The 14,021-nt window shown below is 44.9% G+C and overlaps 1 protein-coding gene across 2 annotated transcripts in view; it reads left to right on the top strand.

The window, feature by feature from the left end:
• Positions 1-14,021, top strand: part of MDFIC (MyoD family inhibitor domain containing) — a 279,995-nt gene that overhangs the window by 242,159 nt on the left and 23,815 nt on the right. For both annotated transcript variants that reach the window (XM_078674362.1, XM_078674363.1), the window contains one exon: positions 12,538-12,810. In XM_078674362.1, the coding sequence (XP_078530488.1) occupies positions 12,538-12,810 (273 nt within the window). The remainder of the gene's footprint in view (positions 1-12,537; positions 12,811-14,021) is intronic.

The raw sequence follows: 14,021 nt of genomic DNA, 5'->3' as shown, positions 1-14,021 counted from the left end.
AGTCTGTCCCTGGCCCAGTGCATCATGGGAACAGGGCAGACCAAACTACCAAGCCAATTCTTCACCAGAAAGGAGACAAGCTACCGGGGACCGGTTTCTGGCATTTCAGCCTCGTCGGCCCGGCTTGCTTGAATCCTGATGGAGCAGTGAGCAAGGGACTCATGTCTGAGTATACCCTGCCACACCTATAGTGGCCAAAAACGATTCAGAAAAGGGGGTGGTGATGAACAGAGTGTCTGAATTAAGCAGACCACTCTTACCCAGTCCAAAGATCAGGGTTTGATCCATCACCGTTATTTAGCTCACTGCCTCATCCCAGCTCAGAACCTGGCTATATGCAAATTAGTCTGTCCCTGGCCCAGTGCATCATGGGAACAGGGCAGACCAAACTACCAAGCCAATTCTTCACCAGAAAGGAGACAAGCTACCGGGGACCGGTTTCTGGCATTTCAGCCTCGTCGGCCCGGCTTGCTTGAATCCTGATGGAGCAGTGAGCAAGGGACTCATGTCTGAGTATACCCTGCCACACCTATAGTGGCCAAAAACGATTCAGAAAAGGGGGTGGTGATGAACAGAGTGTCTGAATTAAGCAGACCACTCTTACCCAGTCCAAAGATCAGGGCTTGATCCATCACCGTTATTTAGCTCACTGCCTCATCCCAGCTCAGAACCTGGCTATATGCAAATTAGTCTGTCCCTGGCCCAGTGCATCATGGGAACAGGGCAGACCAAACTACCAAGCCAATTCTTCACCAGAAAGGAGACAAGCTACCGGGGACCGGTTTCTGGCATTTCAGCCTCGTCGGCCCGGCTTGCTTGAATCCTGATGGAGCAGTGAGCAAGGGACTCATGTCTGAGTATACCCTGCCACACCTATAGTGGCCAAAAACGATTCAGAAAAGGGGGTGGTGATGAACAGAGTGTCTGAATTAAGCAGACCACTCTTACCCAGTCCAAAGATCAGGGCTTGATCCATCACCGTTATTTAGCTCACTGCCTCATCCCAGCTCAGAACCTGGCTATATGCAAATTAGTCTGTCCCTGGCCCAGTGCATCATGGGAACAGGGCAGACCAAACTACCAAGCCAATTCTTCACCAGAAAGGAGACAAGCTACCGGGGACCGGTTTCTGGCATTTCAGCCTCGTCGGCCCGGCTTGCTTGAATCCTGATGGAGCAGTGAGCAAGGGACTCATGTCTGAGTATACCCTGCCACACCTATAGTGGCCAAAAACGATTCAGAAAAGGGGGTGGTGATGAACAGAGTGTCTGAATTAAGCAGACCACTCTTACCCAGTCCAAAGATCAGGGCTTGATCCATCACCGTTATTTAGCTCACTGCCTCATCCCAGCTCAGAACCTGGCTATATGCAAATTAGTCTGTCCCTGGCCCAGTGCATCATGGGAACAGGGCAGACCAAACTACCAAGCCAATTCTTCACCAGAAAGGAGACAAGCTACCGGGGACCAGTTTGTGGCATTTCAGCCTCATCGGCCCGGCTTGCTTGAATCCTGATGGAGCAGTGAGCAAGGGACTCATGTCTGAGTATACCCTGCCACACCTATAGTGGCCAAAAACGATTCAGAAAAGGGGGTGGTGATGAACAGAGTGTCTGAATTAAGCAGACCACTCTTACCCAGTCCAAAGATCAGGGCTTGATCCATCACCGTTATTTAGCTCACTGCCTCATCCCAGCTCAGAACCTGGCTATATGCAAATTAGTCTGTCCCTGGCCCAGTGCATCATGGGAACAGGGCAGACCAAACTACCAAGCCAATTCTTCACCAGAAAGGAGACAAGCTACCGGGGACCGGTTTCTGGCATTTCAGCCTCGTCGGCCCGGCTTGCTTGAATCCTGATGGAGCAGTGAGCAAGGGACTCATGTCTGAGTATACCCTGCCACACCTATAGTGGCCAAAAACGATTCAGAAAAGGGGGTGGTGATGAACAGAGTGTCTGAATTAAGCAGACCTCTCTTACCCAGTCCAAAGATCAGGGCTTGATCCATCACCGTTATTTAGCTCACTGCCTCATCCCAGCTCAGAACCTGGCTATATGCAAATTAGTCTGTCCCTGGCCCAGTGCATCATGGGAACAGGGCAGACCAAACTACCAAGCCAATTCTTCACCAGAAAGGAGACAAGCTACCGGGGACCGGTTTCCGGCATTTCAGCCACGTCGGCCCGGCTTGCTTGAATCCTGATGGAGCAGTGAGCAAGGGACTCATGTCTGAGTATACCCTGCCACACCTATAGTGGCCAAAAACGATTCAGAAAAGGTGGTGGTGATGAACAGAGTGTCTGAATTAAGCAGACCACTCTTACCCAGTCCAAAGATCAGGGCTTGATCCATCACCGTTATTTAGCTCACTGCCTCATCCCAGCTCAGAACCTGGCTATATGCAAATTAGTCTGTCCCTGGCCCAGTGCATCATGGGAACAGGGCAGACCAAACTACCAAGCCAATTCTTCACCAGAAAGGAGACAAGCTACCGGGGACCGGTTTCTGGCATTTCAGCCTCGTCGGCCCGGCTTGCTTGAATCCTGATGGAGCAGTGAGCAAGGGACTCATGTCTGAGTATACCCTGCCACACCTATAGTGGCCAAAAACGATTCAGAAAAGGGGGTGGTGATGAACAGAGTGTCTGAATTAAGCAGACCACTCTTACCCAGTCCAAAGATCAGGGCTTGATCCATCACCGTTATTTAGCTCACTGCCTCATCCCAGCTCAGAACCTGGCTATATGCAAATTAGTCTGTCCCTGGCCCAGTGCATCATGGGAACAGGGCAGACCAAACTACCAAGCCAATTCTTCACCAGAAAGCAGACAAGCTACCGGGGACCGGTTTCTGGCATTTCAGCCTCGTCGGCCCGGCTTGCTTGAATCCTGATGGAGCAGTGAGCAAGGGACTCATGTCTGAGTATACCCTGCCACACCTATAGTGGCCAAAAACGATTCAGAAAAGGGGGTGGTGATGAACAGAGTGTCTGAATTAAGCAGACCACTCTTACCCAGTCCAAAGATCAGGGCTTGATCCATCACCGTTATTTAGCTCACTGCCTCATCCCAGCTCAGAACCTGGCTATATGCAAATGAGTCTGTCCCTGGCCCAGTGCATCATGGGAACAGGGCAGACCAAACTACCAAGCCAATTCTTCACCAGAAAGGAGACAAGCTACCGGGGACCGGTTTCTGGCATTTCAGCCTCGTCGGCCCGGCTTGCTTGAATCCTGATGGAGCAGTGAGCAAGGGACTCATGTCTGAGTATACCCTGCCACACCTATAGTGGCCAAAAACGATTCAGAAAAGGGGGTGGTGATGAACAGAGTGTCTGAATTAAGCAGACCACTCTTACCCAGTCCAAAGATCAGGGCTTGATCCATCACCGTTATTTCGCTCACTGCCTCATCCCAGCTCAGAACCTGGCTATATGCAAATTAGTCTGTCCCTGGCCCAGTGCATCATGGGAACAGGGCAGACCAAACTACCAAGCCAATTCTTCACCAGAAAGGAGACAAGCTACCGGGGACCGGTTTGTGGCATTTCAGCCTCATCGGCCCGGCTTGCTTGAATCCTGATGGAGCAGTGAGCAAGGGACTCATGTCTGAGTATACCCTGCCACACCTATAGTGGCCAAAAACGATTCAGAAAAGGGGGTGGTGATGAACAGAGTGTCTGAATTAAGCAGACCACTCTTACCCAGTCCAAAGATCAGGGCTTGATCCATCACCGTTATTTAGCTCACTGCCTCATCCCAGCTCAGAACCTGGCTATATGCAAATTAGTCTGTCCCTGGCCCAGTGCATCATGGGAACAGGGCAGACCAAACTACCAAGCCAATTCTTCACCAGAAAGGAGACAAGCTACCGGGGACCGGTTTCTGGCATTTCAGCCTCGTCGGCCCGGCTTGCTTGAATCCTGATGGAGCAGTGAGCAAGGGACTCATGTCTGAGTATACCCTGCCACACCTATAGTGGCCAAAAACGATTCAGAAAAGGGGGTGGTGATGAACAGAGTGTCTGAATTAAGCAGACCTCTCTTACCCAGTCCAAAGATCAGGGCTTGATCCATCACCGTTATTTAGCTCACTGCCTCATCCCAGCTCAGAACCTGGCTACATGCAAATTAGTCTGTCCCTGGCCCAGTGCATCATGGGAACAGGGCAGACCAAACTACCAAGCCAATTCTTCACCAGAAAGGAGACAAGCTACCGGGGACCGGTTTCTGGCATTTCAGCCTCGTCGGCCCGGCTTGCTTGAATCCTGATGGAGCAGTGAGCAAGGGACTCATGTCTGAGTATACCCTGCCACACCTATAGTGGCCAACAACGATTCAGAAAAGGGGGTGGTGATGAACAGAGTGTCTGAATTAAGCAGACCACTCTTACCCAGTCCAAAGATCAGGGCTTGATCCATCACCGTTATTTAGCTCACTGCCTCATCCCAGCTCATAACCTGGCTATATGCAAATTAGTCTGTCCCTGGCCCAGTGCATCATGGGAACAGGGCAGACCAAACTACCAAGCCAATTCTTCACCAGAAAGGAGACAAGCTACCGGGGACCGGTTTCTGGCATTTCAGCCTCGTCGGCCCGGCTTGCTTGAATCCTGATGGAGCAGTGAGCAAGGGACTCATGTCTGAGTATACCCTGCCACACCTATAGTGGCCAAAAACGATTCAGAAAAGGGGGTGGTGATGAACAGAGTGTCTGAATTAAGCAGACCACTCTTACCCAGTCCAAAGATCAGGGCTTGATCCATCACCATTATTTAGCTCACTGCCTCATCCCAGCTCAGAACCTGGCTATATGCAAATGAGTCTGTCCCTGGCCCAGTGCATCATGGGAACAGGGCAGACCAAACTACCAAGCCAATTCTTCACCAGAAAGGAGACAAGCTACCGGGGACCGGTTTCTGGCATTTCAGCCTCGTCGGCCCGGCTTGCTTGAATCCTGATGGAGCAGTGAGCAAGGGACTCATGTCTGAGTATACCCTGCCACACCTATAGTGGCCAAAAACGATTCAGAAAAGGGGGTGGTGATGAACAGAGTGTCTGAATTAAGCAGACCACTCTTACCCAGTCCAAAGATCAGGGCTTGATCCATCACCGTTATTTAGCTCACTGTCCCTCTGTCATCGAAGATTACTCCTAAGAAACATGAAAGTTGATACTTTGGAAAGTTCGATCCCTTTCCCAAAAAACTTGGTCCTAGCAGCCTTCCGACAACCAATTGTCATTGTGTGTGATTTGGTGTAGTTGGTGGACAGGTCTAAAGAATCCATCAAATCTATAAAGACATTCAAGAGGTGTTGTAGGCCCGCAGCTGTCCGCACAATCAGGACCCCATCATCTGCATATATTAGGGTGGGAACATGTTTGGGGCCCACTCTGGAGATGCTCTTACAGGCAGCTGTCAGGACGCCGCCCGGTTTATTGATATATAAGGTAAACAGCAGGGATGCCAAAATGCACCCCTACCTTACCCCCTCTTGATCCCCTATGAGGCTAACAGACTACCATTCTCGTCTTACCTTGCAGAGGCCGATAGGTTAGTGTGAGAGCTATGTAAGAAGGCCACTATCTCAGGTTCAATGCACAGGTCCATAAGGATGGACCAGAGTTTGTATCTGTTTACTCAGTCGAAAGCTGCAGTGAGAGCCATAAAAGCCAAGTGTAGGCATCCCCTCTTGGCTGCACTATATTTGCCCATAATCAAATGCAGGTTACCACACAGGCCCAGTGTCCCTCTACTCTGTCTAAAGCCGTATTTCAACTTGGATAGTAGGTTGGTGTAGTCCAGGCAGGGTGTTAAGTGCTCCAGAACTACATTCCCCATGATATTGGTGACAGAATCTAAGAGAGAGATGGGACAATAGCAGAGTGGGTTGTCCCTTGCCCCATTTTTAAAGATTGGCAGCAGTATGGCTTTGGGCCACGTGGGAGGGGGGCCACAGATACAAGCTGCATTAAAAACATGAGTCAGCACCTTGACCCACGTCTGGGCGTCTGCTTTATAAAGATCTAGAGGAACCCCAACAAGGCCTGGCGCTTCTCCCCCTGCTGTTGCAAGGATAGCATTACATACTTCATCTACATTAAAAATCGACAGTTCAATGTCACGCTCCTGCATCCAAAGCCTATATGATCCCTCCATATTGTGCCCCCTATACATCCCCTTAAAGTAGGAAACCCATATGTCGGGGGCTATGTTGCAGTCAACCCTGGTGTGTGCTGAGGCTGTGAAGAAAGGCCAATTCACAATCTCCCAAACCTTGGAACTGTTAGTTAGCCCACACATCTATATTTGCTCCTCCCATGCCTGCTCCTTAATTTCTTTTTTTTTCTCTGTAGCGTTGCTGATTTATATGCTATCCTATATTCCCTAATTCTTGCTTCATCCCTGGGACACTGCTTCAGTGCTTCCATTAAATGTATATGGCTAATTTTCCCAGGTTTACCACGGGACAGGAGGTTGGCGCCGATCAGTTTGCAGAGTCTACCAAAGGCATCAAGGACCTCCTCATCCTGCAAGCCACTTTCTAAACAGAGTGCTATATCTCCCTCATTTGTTATATAGAGGTTTTCTAGAAATTCCCCTCGTTATGCCCTGTCCCACTTCAGCCTCCGAGCTTGAACCTTGGTGCCAAAATTTGTATTAGATGGACCTTTTTGCCCTGTTCTTCCCTAGAGTGCCTATGAACTTTTTTCTGCAGTCATGCAGACTGAAACAGTCCAATGTAAAACTAATATAGTTTTAGTTGTTAACTCCCTCTTAAGCTTCTAGAGTGGGGTGTTCAAGACACTGCTGTTCTAAAATGTGTTAGGGTTTCATTACTTAGTTTTATTTTAGGCGTGGTTGAATTGTTAATTATGCTGGCAAAACCACAAAACCTCTGAATTTCGCAGTATGGTCATTTCTCAAAATATCTAATTACTAAATGCTTTAGAACATTTTTAAGTAAGCGCACACCTCACGTAAAAAACAGTGAGAGACTGGTTTGCCCTGGTCAGTCTCCTGCAGGCATTTCACAAGAACTTATTATGCAAGTTGAGCGCTCACTTAAAAAAACTGTATCACAAAATACCAGCAAACCACATTGTGCTCCGAAGTGTAATCTTGTTACATTTTAATGGAATTTCACAACATTAAAAAAAAAATATTACATTTTTTTGTCCCCCCTACTATGTTTAGGGACTATGATGAACTTGTTGATTCTGAAAAAAAATGTGGCTATGCTCACGCGGAATGACGTGTAAAGTAGATTGTAAGCATTTTGTGTACAGTGTCTTACACATTGCATGCTGAACCCAAGAACCCTCTACTATGTTTTTGGACTATGATGCGCTATCCATACTTTGGAAAATTAAGCATGATGGTTGATGACATTAAAGTCTTTACCAGATCATTGAAACAAGGATGAATCCCATTGAACATGAAGGGGCTGATTACGATGTCGGTCGGAAAGGCCCCGAGCGGGATTTGGATTTTTCAAACCTGCGTCAGAACCTATTATTCCGACCAACTCGGAAACATTTGCGTCCGACCAATTATGATGGAAATGTTACCGTTTGGTCTTTCAGACTCGGTTCTGAAGACTCTGAGTCAGTCGGAGCCGAATCGTGCAGGTCTATTGACCGTGTTCCCAACCGACGTATTATGATGTCGGATTTGGACAGCGTTTGAGTCGGTCTGTCCAACACAAAATAGCTGTTGGAAACTAACTTTGGGAGCCCGTAGCTGGCCCCCTTCACCCTGAGGCCTCTAGTTGAGGCCCGTGGAGGTACCCATAGGACCCCCTCTTTACAACCATGCACAGTGTGGCAGGCACCCTGGGGTGCCCGCCACATGGTGCAAGGGTTTCCGCAACCATCCCTTTTTTCAATGGGAGCCTGTGTCGTCGGTCGGAACACAGGCTCCCATTGAAGTCAATGGGAGTCCGACTGAACGGTGTTTGGAAATATCGTAATTGGTTGGTCGGACTTCCCGAACCCGAGTCGGTCGGAAATGATTCCGACAAGGAGTCGCCAGAATGCTTTCCGACCGACATCGTAATGAGTCCCAAAATTGTCAGGACTTTACAAAAAACATATTTGCATGCTGGCAGTTAGCTGCTACCCACCAAATTATAATGGCTGGCCTATTAGATTGAACCGAGGTAACTTGGTCATGGTTGATTCAGAAAAAGAATTTGGCTATGCTCACACGGAATGACATGTAAAGTAGGTTGTAAGCATTTTGTGTACAGTGGAATACACATTGCATGCTGAACCCAAAGAACATAATTTTTAGGTTTAACTTTGTTTTTATTGGCATTTGCATCAAAATTGTACAAACAATATTCAATAAAAATATATCTAAGGCACTTGCACATCGGAGCTTGAGTAGGTCCCCTCCTGCTAGCAACGCTCTTCTAGTCACACGGCTACAACAAGGCCCCTCAAGAACATCATTTTTAAATGTCTCTCTATCACTTTCCATTCTGATTCAATAGGAAACAAGTCAGAAGTATTTTGTATCTCCTGCTCTCTTAGCCAACTACATGGAACGTTTTTAAGTTATATAGTACCGGCATGGTCAGGATTTTGTGTTTCGCCTGTTGCAGGTATTACTTTTAATATTGATTTTGAGTGTCCCATCGATGACCACTTACTACAAATATATATGTTTTTTTAAATTCTTTTTTTTTAAGTCAGACATGGCCATAGCAAATATAGCCCATACAGAGATTTAAATTAATAACATGGGGAGTAACCTCTACTAAAAACACATATTTACTAAACATGTTGTACAAGGATGGCACACCTAAAGCATGATAATAATAAAGTATTAGACTTGTATATAACAGAAACTACAATAAAACATAGCTGGGTTATACAATATAAACCTATCTGACCCACACTTTATCGAATATATGGTCCTAAAGATCAATTTAATCATTAAACTGTGGATCCCAGTTAGATCCTGCCCAAATTCTATCTTTTATTAGAGCGGACACCTCTGGCTTTGTCTAGTGCCAATGAAGACTCATATATTTGGATATAATAGGGAAACCCATGCCTTGGTGATGCCACCTATGACAAAATGTAATAGTCAACTAATATATGTTTGGAACTGAAGAGGTAACTTAGTGTTGCTGAGGTAATAGTGGAGAAGTGTGGCTCAATGGTTAGAGCGGCCGACCCTGATGCAGAGGTCTAGCCCGGGACCAGGGTTCAATTCCCGCCTCGGCGGGTATTGGGCTCAATTTCTTCAGACCTGATAATTCTCGCCACGGTGCCTATTCTAATCATGGGTCCCACTCTGCAACTCTGGGCAATAGCTTGCTTAATCTCCACAACGCCCCCCACAACGCTAGGATGCCTGGCTTCACCTTGGGGGTGCCCAGGAGTGGGATCTTCACAGGGAAAAGCCAGGAAGGGTTCCACAGCGGTATTCGTACAAGCGCCGAGATACCCCAGCTGGGGTCGATTTGTGCGCTATACAAGTACACTACATTTACATAATTATTCCATCTCTTTGATTCATCTAGCTTAAATTGCTACTAAACCTTCTACAACATTTTAAGATCTCGTAAGACTATCACTTTTCCTTTGAAATGTTTTGACTCCTGCAATCTGGTTGCATTATTTCATTAATTGCTTATAGAAGTTTGTGAAAATATATTGGAGTACACAGCGTGGAGTGCATCCACCTGCGGCAGCCCCCTGTCTTACATCAAATACACAGATGCTGCGCTCAGGCATACTGTACATGTAGCATGTGAAAGTAATAGATGCATAAAGATGCAACCTTTGTTATACATGCACAGTACGGTTTAATCCAGGGGCTGTGGTTTTACCTACACTCTAACTATAACCACCTATTGCCTCCCTTCCATAAATTGCTGAGTCTGGCAGACTGCAGCAGCTTTACAATAGGTGAAAGATGAGGGGATATAAACAGCACGGAGCAAAGACAATCAACTAACCATTGCATGCCTCTACTGCCATAACTAACCTGTTTGCTTTATTGGACCCTTGTGCCACAAGTTCTCTTTTAGGCCTGGGCTATTGTGTGCCTCCACGGGTATTCCAGAACACTGACAGCCATAACTCTCTGAATGCTGAAGTCCCAATGCCTGACCTGAATGAGGTCTAGGGACACCCCTGTTTCAACAGTCAAATACCATGTATTTTTCTCCTGTTTACTTCTGAGGGAGCAGGGTTTTATACATCTCATTCTGAGGGTGTAATCATTGACTATCCCTCCCACCGGTCGTATGGACCTTTGTTCGTCGACAAAGAGAAATACGGAGCAATCATCTACATAATGAATTAATTATTTAAGACTTTCAATTTCAGTCAGAAAAAAAGAGTTAGTGTGAGTTAACAGGGTTTTATTTTCAAATCTTTTAGTTTCCCATCTATTTATTCATTAGGCATTCTTCTTGAGATTTCAGCTTTAAAAGTTAATTTGATCCATCAATCAATATTTTATTATAAAATAGAACAAAATATTCTTTAAAATATCAGTCAAAATAGTAATAATACAGCAAGCATGTTCCATAAAGGAAACTCCTCATTCTAAATACGTTTGGGACTTAGAGAGAAAACAGGTGTTAGTTCAGACATCCAATGGTGTTCTGATAAGCGAGATCAATGTGCAAGAATAAAGCCTTTGCAAATCAGACTGGAAATTATTTAGTCATACATCAGCAGACATATAGAGTTAGACTAAATAGCCTCTCATGTAGTGAAGTCTAGAAGATCCGATTTGAGTCCCCGGCCAGAATGTTGGGGAAAGAATCTGTCCTTCTCGAGGAATATGCACTAATATATCACACACATTCTATGTTGCAGCATTATTTTCTTTCCTCCTCTTCATCCACCAATATAATATCAGGAACCCCTGGGAATAAGCCAACTCGCCGCTTTCTCTTCAGACCATAATAGTCTTTCAGACATTTGTCTTTGGAAAGTTACAACGTTGGGGTCCAAAAACGTCTTCCCATGAATCATTCTTCCTGTATTTTCATCTTTCCCCGGTGAGAACCTTACTATCAATTGTCTAATACATAACAAATGTATAACCAGTAGCTAACAATAGGCTCTGAGGTTGCAACATCTGCAGCAAAGGGAAGAAAAGCATCTTGCACAAACAACTATTCAATGTTTAAAACAAGCCTTTCTGTGTTAATCCATTCTTTTTTCATCTAATATGGCATGAACACTTAGGCTAACTTAATTCAGCACTTTAAGTACTTGCAGGCCTCTAACATTTAAGTATAGTTATCTACTACGAATTTTGCATTTTTCTAAACTTTCATTGAAATGTAAGATATGCACATAATTAGTAAAGTATTTTAACAGCTTATAAAATTCGCTGCAGCAGTTCCAACGGCTTTTACCTGCTGAAATGTATCGAGTGCTGCACATTTGATTGCACTCAATAATATTTAGATGCAATAAAGTCTGCATAACTTGGAATGTTGGCACTTGCATAAACAGGGTTTTGCACAAGGGTCGAAACTTAACGTGTCAGATGTAATCAGGCCCATACTGAAAGCAGTTAGTGAAAAAACATTGACAAAGACAATAGGTCTGTGTTGGCTGTCACCCTTTTGGCTTTGCCAGTGCTTGTTTTGTTTTGTCATGGTTTTTGCAAAACGTTATTGTTGGAGAAGCTGCCCGGTCTGCATCACTCTAAGAAAAATGCCTAATATTGACATAGAAGTCTATAACACTGAATGGAACTACTTTGCATCCATGACAACATCTTGAAATATGAAACCGAGAAATTTTGGAAAAAATCTGGGGACTGTAGTTTCCACATAGGCTTTTATTGGAGCTAAAGCAATTTAGGCAGACAGTGACTGCTAAAATAAACACTTTTTGGCATATAAAAATCTGGAGTCTCCCCTCTGATTAAGGTCTTTCGGCATGACTGTGTGTGGACAAAAATTTCGAAAAACATTCATAGCAATGGGCAGTAAATGGACCTTTTAGAAACACATCAGATAGCTTGTGACAGCTGGCAATGTAAATAAACATATTTGTTTCCGCTACAATGTTGATAATTCGCAAAATAAGAAATAAAAATACCCTGTAAAATACCCTGGCTCGCAAGAATCTAGTGGGGGCTAGGTTTTCAAAAAAATGTACTAATCACGTCACTAGACATCCACTCTTTGCCGAGAAAACAACAGCGGGTGGGATTTCTGAATTATGTTGTGACTCGAAGAATCACGAAATGTAAAAAAAAATTTAGCTCTGATTATTTAATTCGTATTTGCATGTGGGACGATTTGGAATCTAGATGTATCGTTCTTTGTACTTTAGTGTATGTCATAGGTTCCACATGAAACTGTAACATTTTTGAAGATGGACGTTCACCACTTGCTTCTATGCATAAAGTGTGCGAACAGTAACGCCACCACTGACTGTTGCTCCGGATATCTTTTCCTTTTCTTTTAAGATATTGAGTCTGAGAACTAATCACAGTTCTAATGCGTTTAAATTAAATATATTTCAGCTACGCTTTTATTTTTAACCTTTTAGCTCAACCTCAACGTCTTCCTAAGCCCAACGCTTCAGTACTGGAACAAAGCCCGGAAGAAACTGCTAAGATACAAAATGGCCATGCAGGTTTGAGTAACGGAAATAGCATTCATAACGGGGTCAAGCATGGAACCACAGATCACAGAAAGCTTTCTGCGCCTGTTTCTCAGAAAATGCACCGGAAGCTGCAGTCGAGTTTGTCCGTAAGCAGCGACGGCAGCAAAAAGAGCAGAGAAAGCTCAACTTATTCCGAGGCGGGCGCCTCTCCTGAAGGTGAGTTGAAAGATTCAGTGTTGTTGAGTGAGGAACTGGTTAATGAAAAATAGTTCACATGAACTACCTCCTTTTGAACACAGGTGTGACTGTTTAAACACAATGAATGCTGCATAATTAATTAGGCCAGACTTGTATGTACAAGTGAATCTAGCAGTATTGCATTATCTTTCTGTTTCATAATCGATATTATAGATCTCAGTGGCGAAATGGAAGCAATCCAAGCTGTGGGCACTTGCTAACCACTTGCAGAGATATGGAGCATGGCTTTGCAACCACTCCGATATCGGAAAGCAGCGAAGGACAAGTGACTACCTTTGGACATTAAAACAAACCCATTGGCAGTGAGGAAAGGATTTGTATACACCTTGGTCAGGCCACAGATGATAAAAGTAATAATTCTGGTACCAGGTGCCCGGTTTCAATTCATGGTGGCAGCGGAACAAGCTATGTTCAGTGTTCTCCCACCCAGGGGCGTAGCTTCAGGATAAGTGTTTGGGGTCTTACACCCTTGTAATAAATGTTTTTTTCTAAAAAATAGTAGGCTTGCAGGGACCATTGCAGTCGCTGATGGGGAGGTGTCTGTCGGATCTCTCCAGGAATGTTGACACACTCTACATATCTCTGTTGAAAGCCCTAAGAAATGTTAGTTCTTTTATAAAATATTCTGTTTCACTTCACTTAATACTCTTACCAATCCACACTCCTCTTTTTCCACTGCCCCTTAGGCCCCACTCGCGCATCCTGCTGGCCGCATAATGTATTATGACATTATATGCCAGCATGACTGTTGGAGAACCACACACACAATCACACTAACCAAGCTATGCAGCTGCTCCCACCTTTGATGAAGCCAACCCCGAGTTCTTTATTTTTTCCACTTTACAACTATGCACGTGATATTGAACTAGACAGCAGTATATTAATTTCACATTTGCTCAGGACCACAAATGTTGTATCCATTGCCCGAGTCATACTATTGTTTTTGGGTTAATTTACTTTTTAATTTGGAAAACTGAGTTATTTTCTTCACTCCCAATGAATAATTAATAATTTTTCAAATTGCAGTAGAAATATTGAATTTAGGGCTACATGTATGGAGCATTTTTGAGGTCGCCAATGGACCGATTGATGTAATCGGTTCATTTGTGACAGCAAAAATGCTCTTTGGGATGTACAAAACCTAAATTGTGATACAGTAACTTGTTACC

This window comes from Lissotriton helveticus, chromosome 1_1, assembly GCF_964261635.1.
Source record: "Lissotriton helveticus chromosome 1_1, aLisHel1.1, whole genome shotgun sequence".
In the NCBI taxonomy this organism is placed as follows: domain Eukaryota; kingdom Metazoa; phylum Chordata; class Amphibia; order Caudata; family Salamandridae; genus Lissotriton; species Lissotriton helveticus.
The sequence above is the reverse complement of the archived record's forward strand: the minus strand, read 5'-3'. Positions and strand labels throughout refer to the sequence as shown.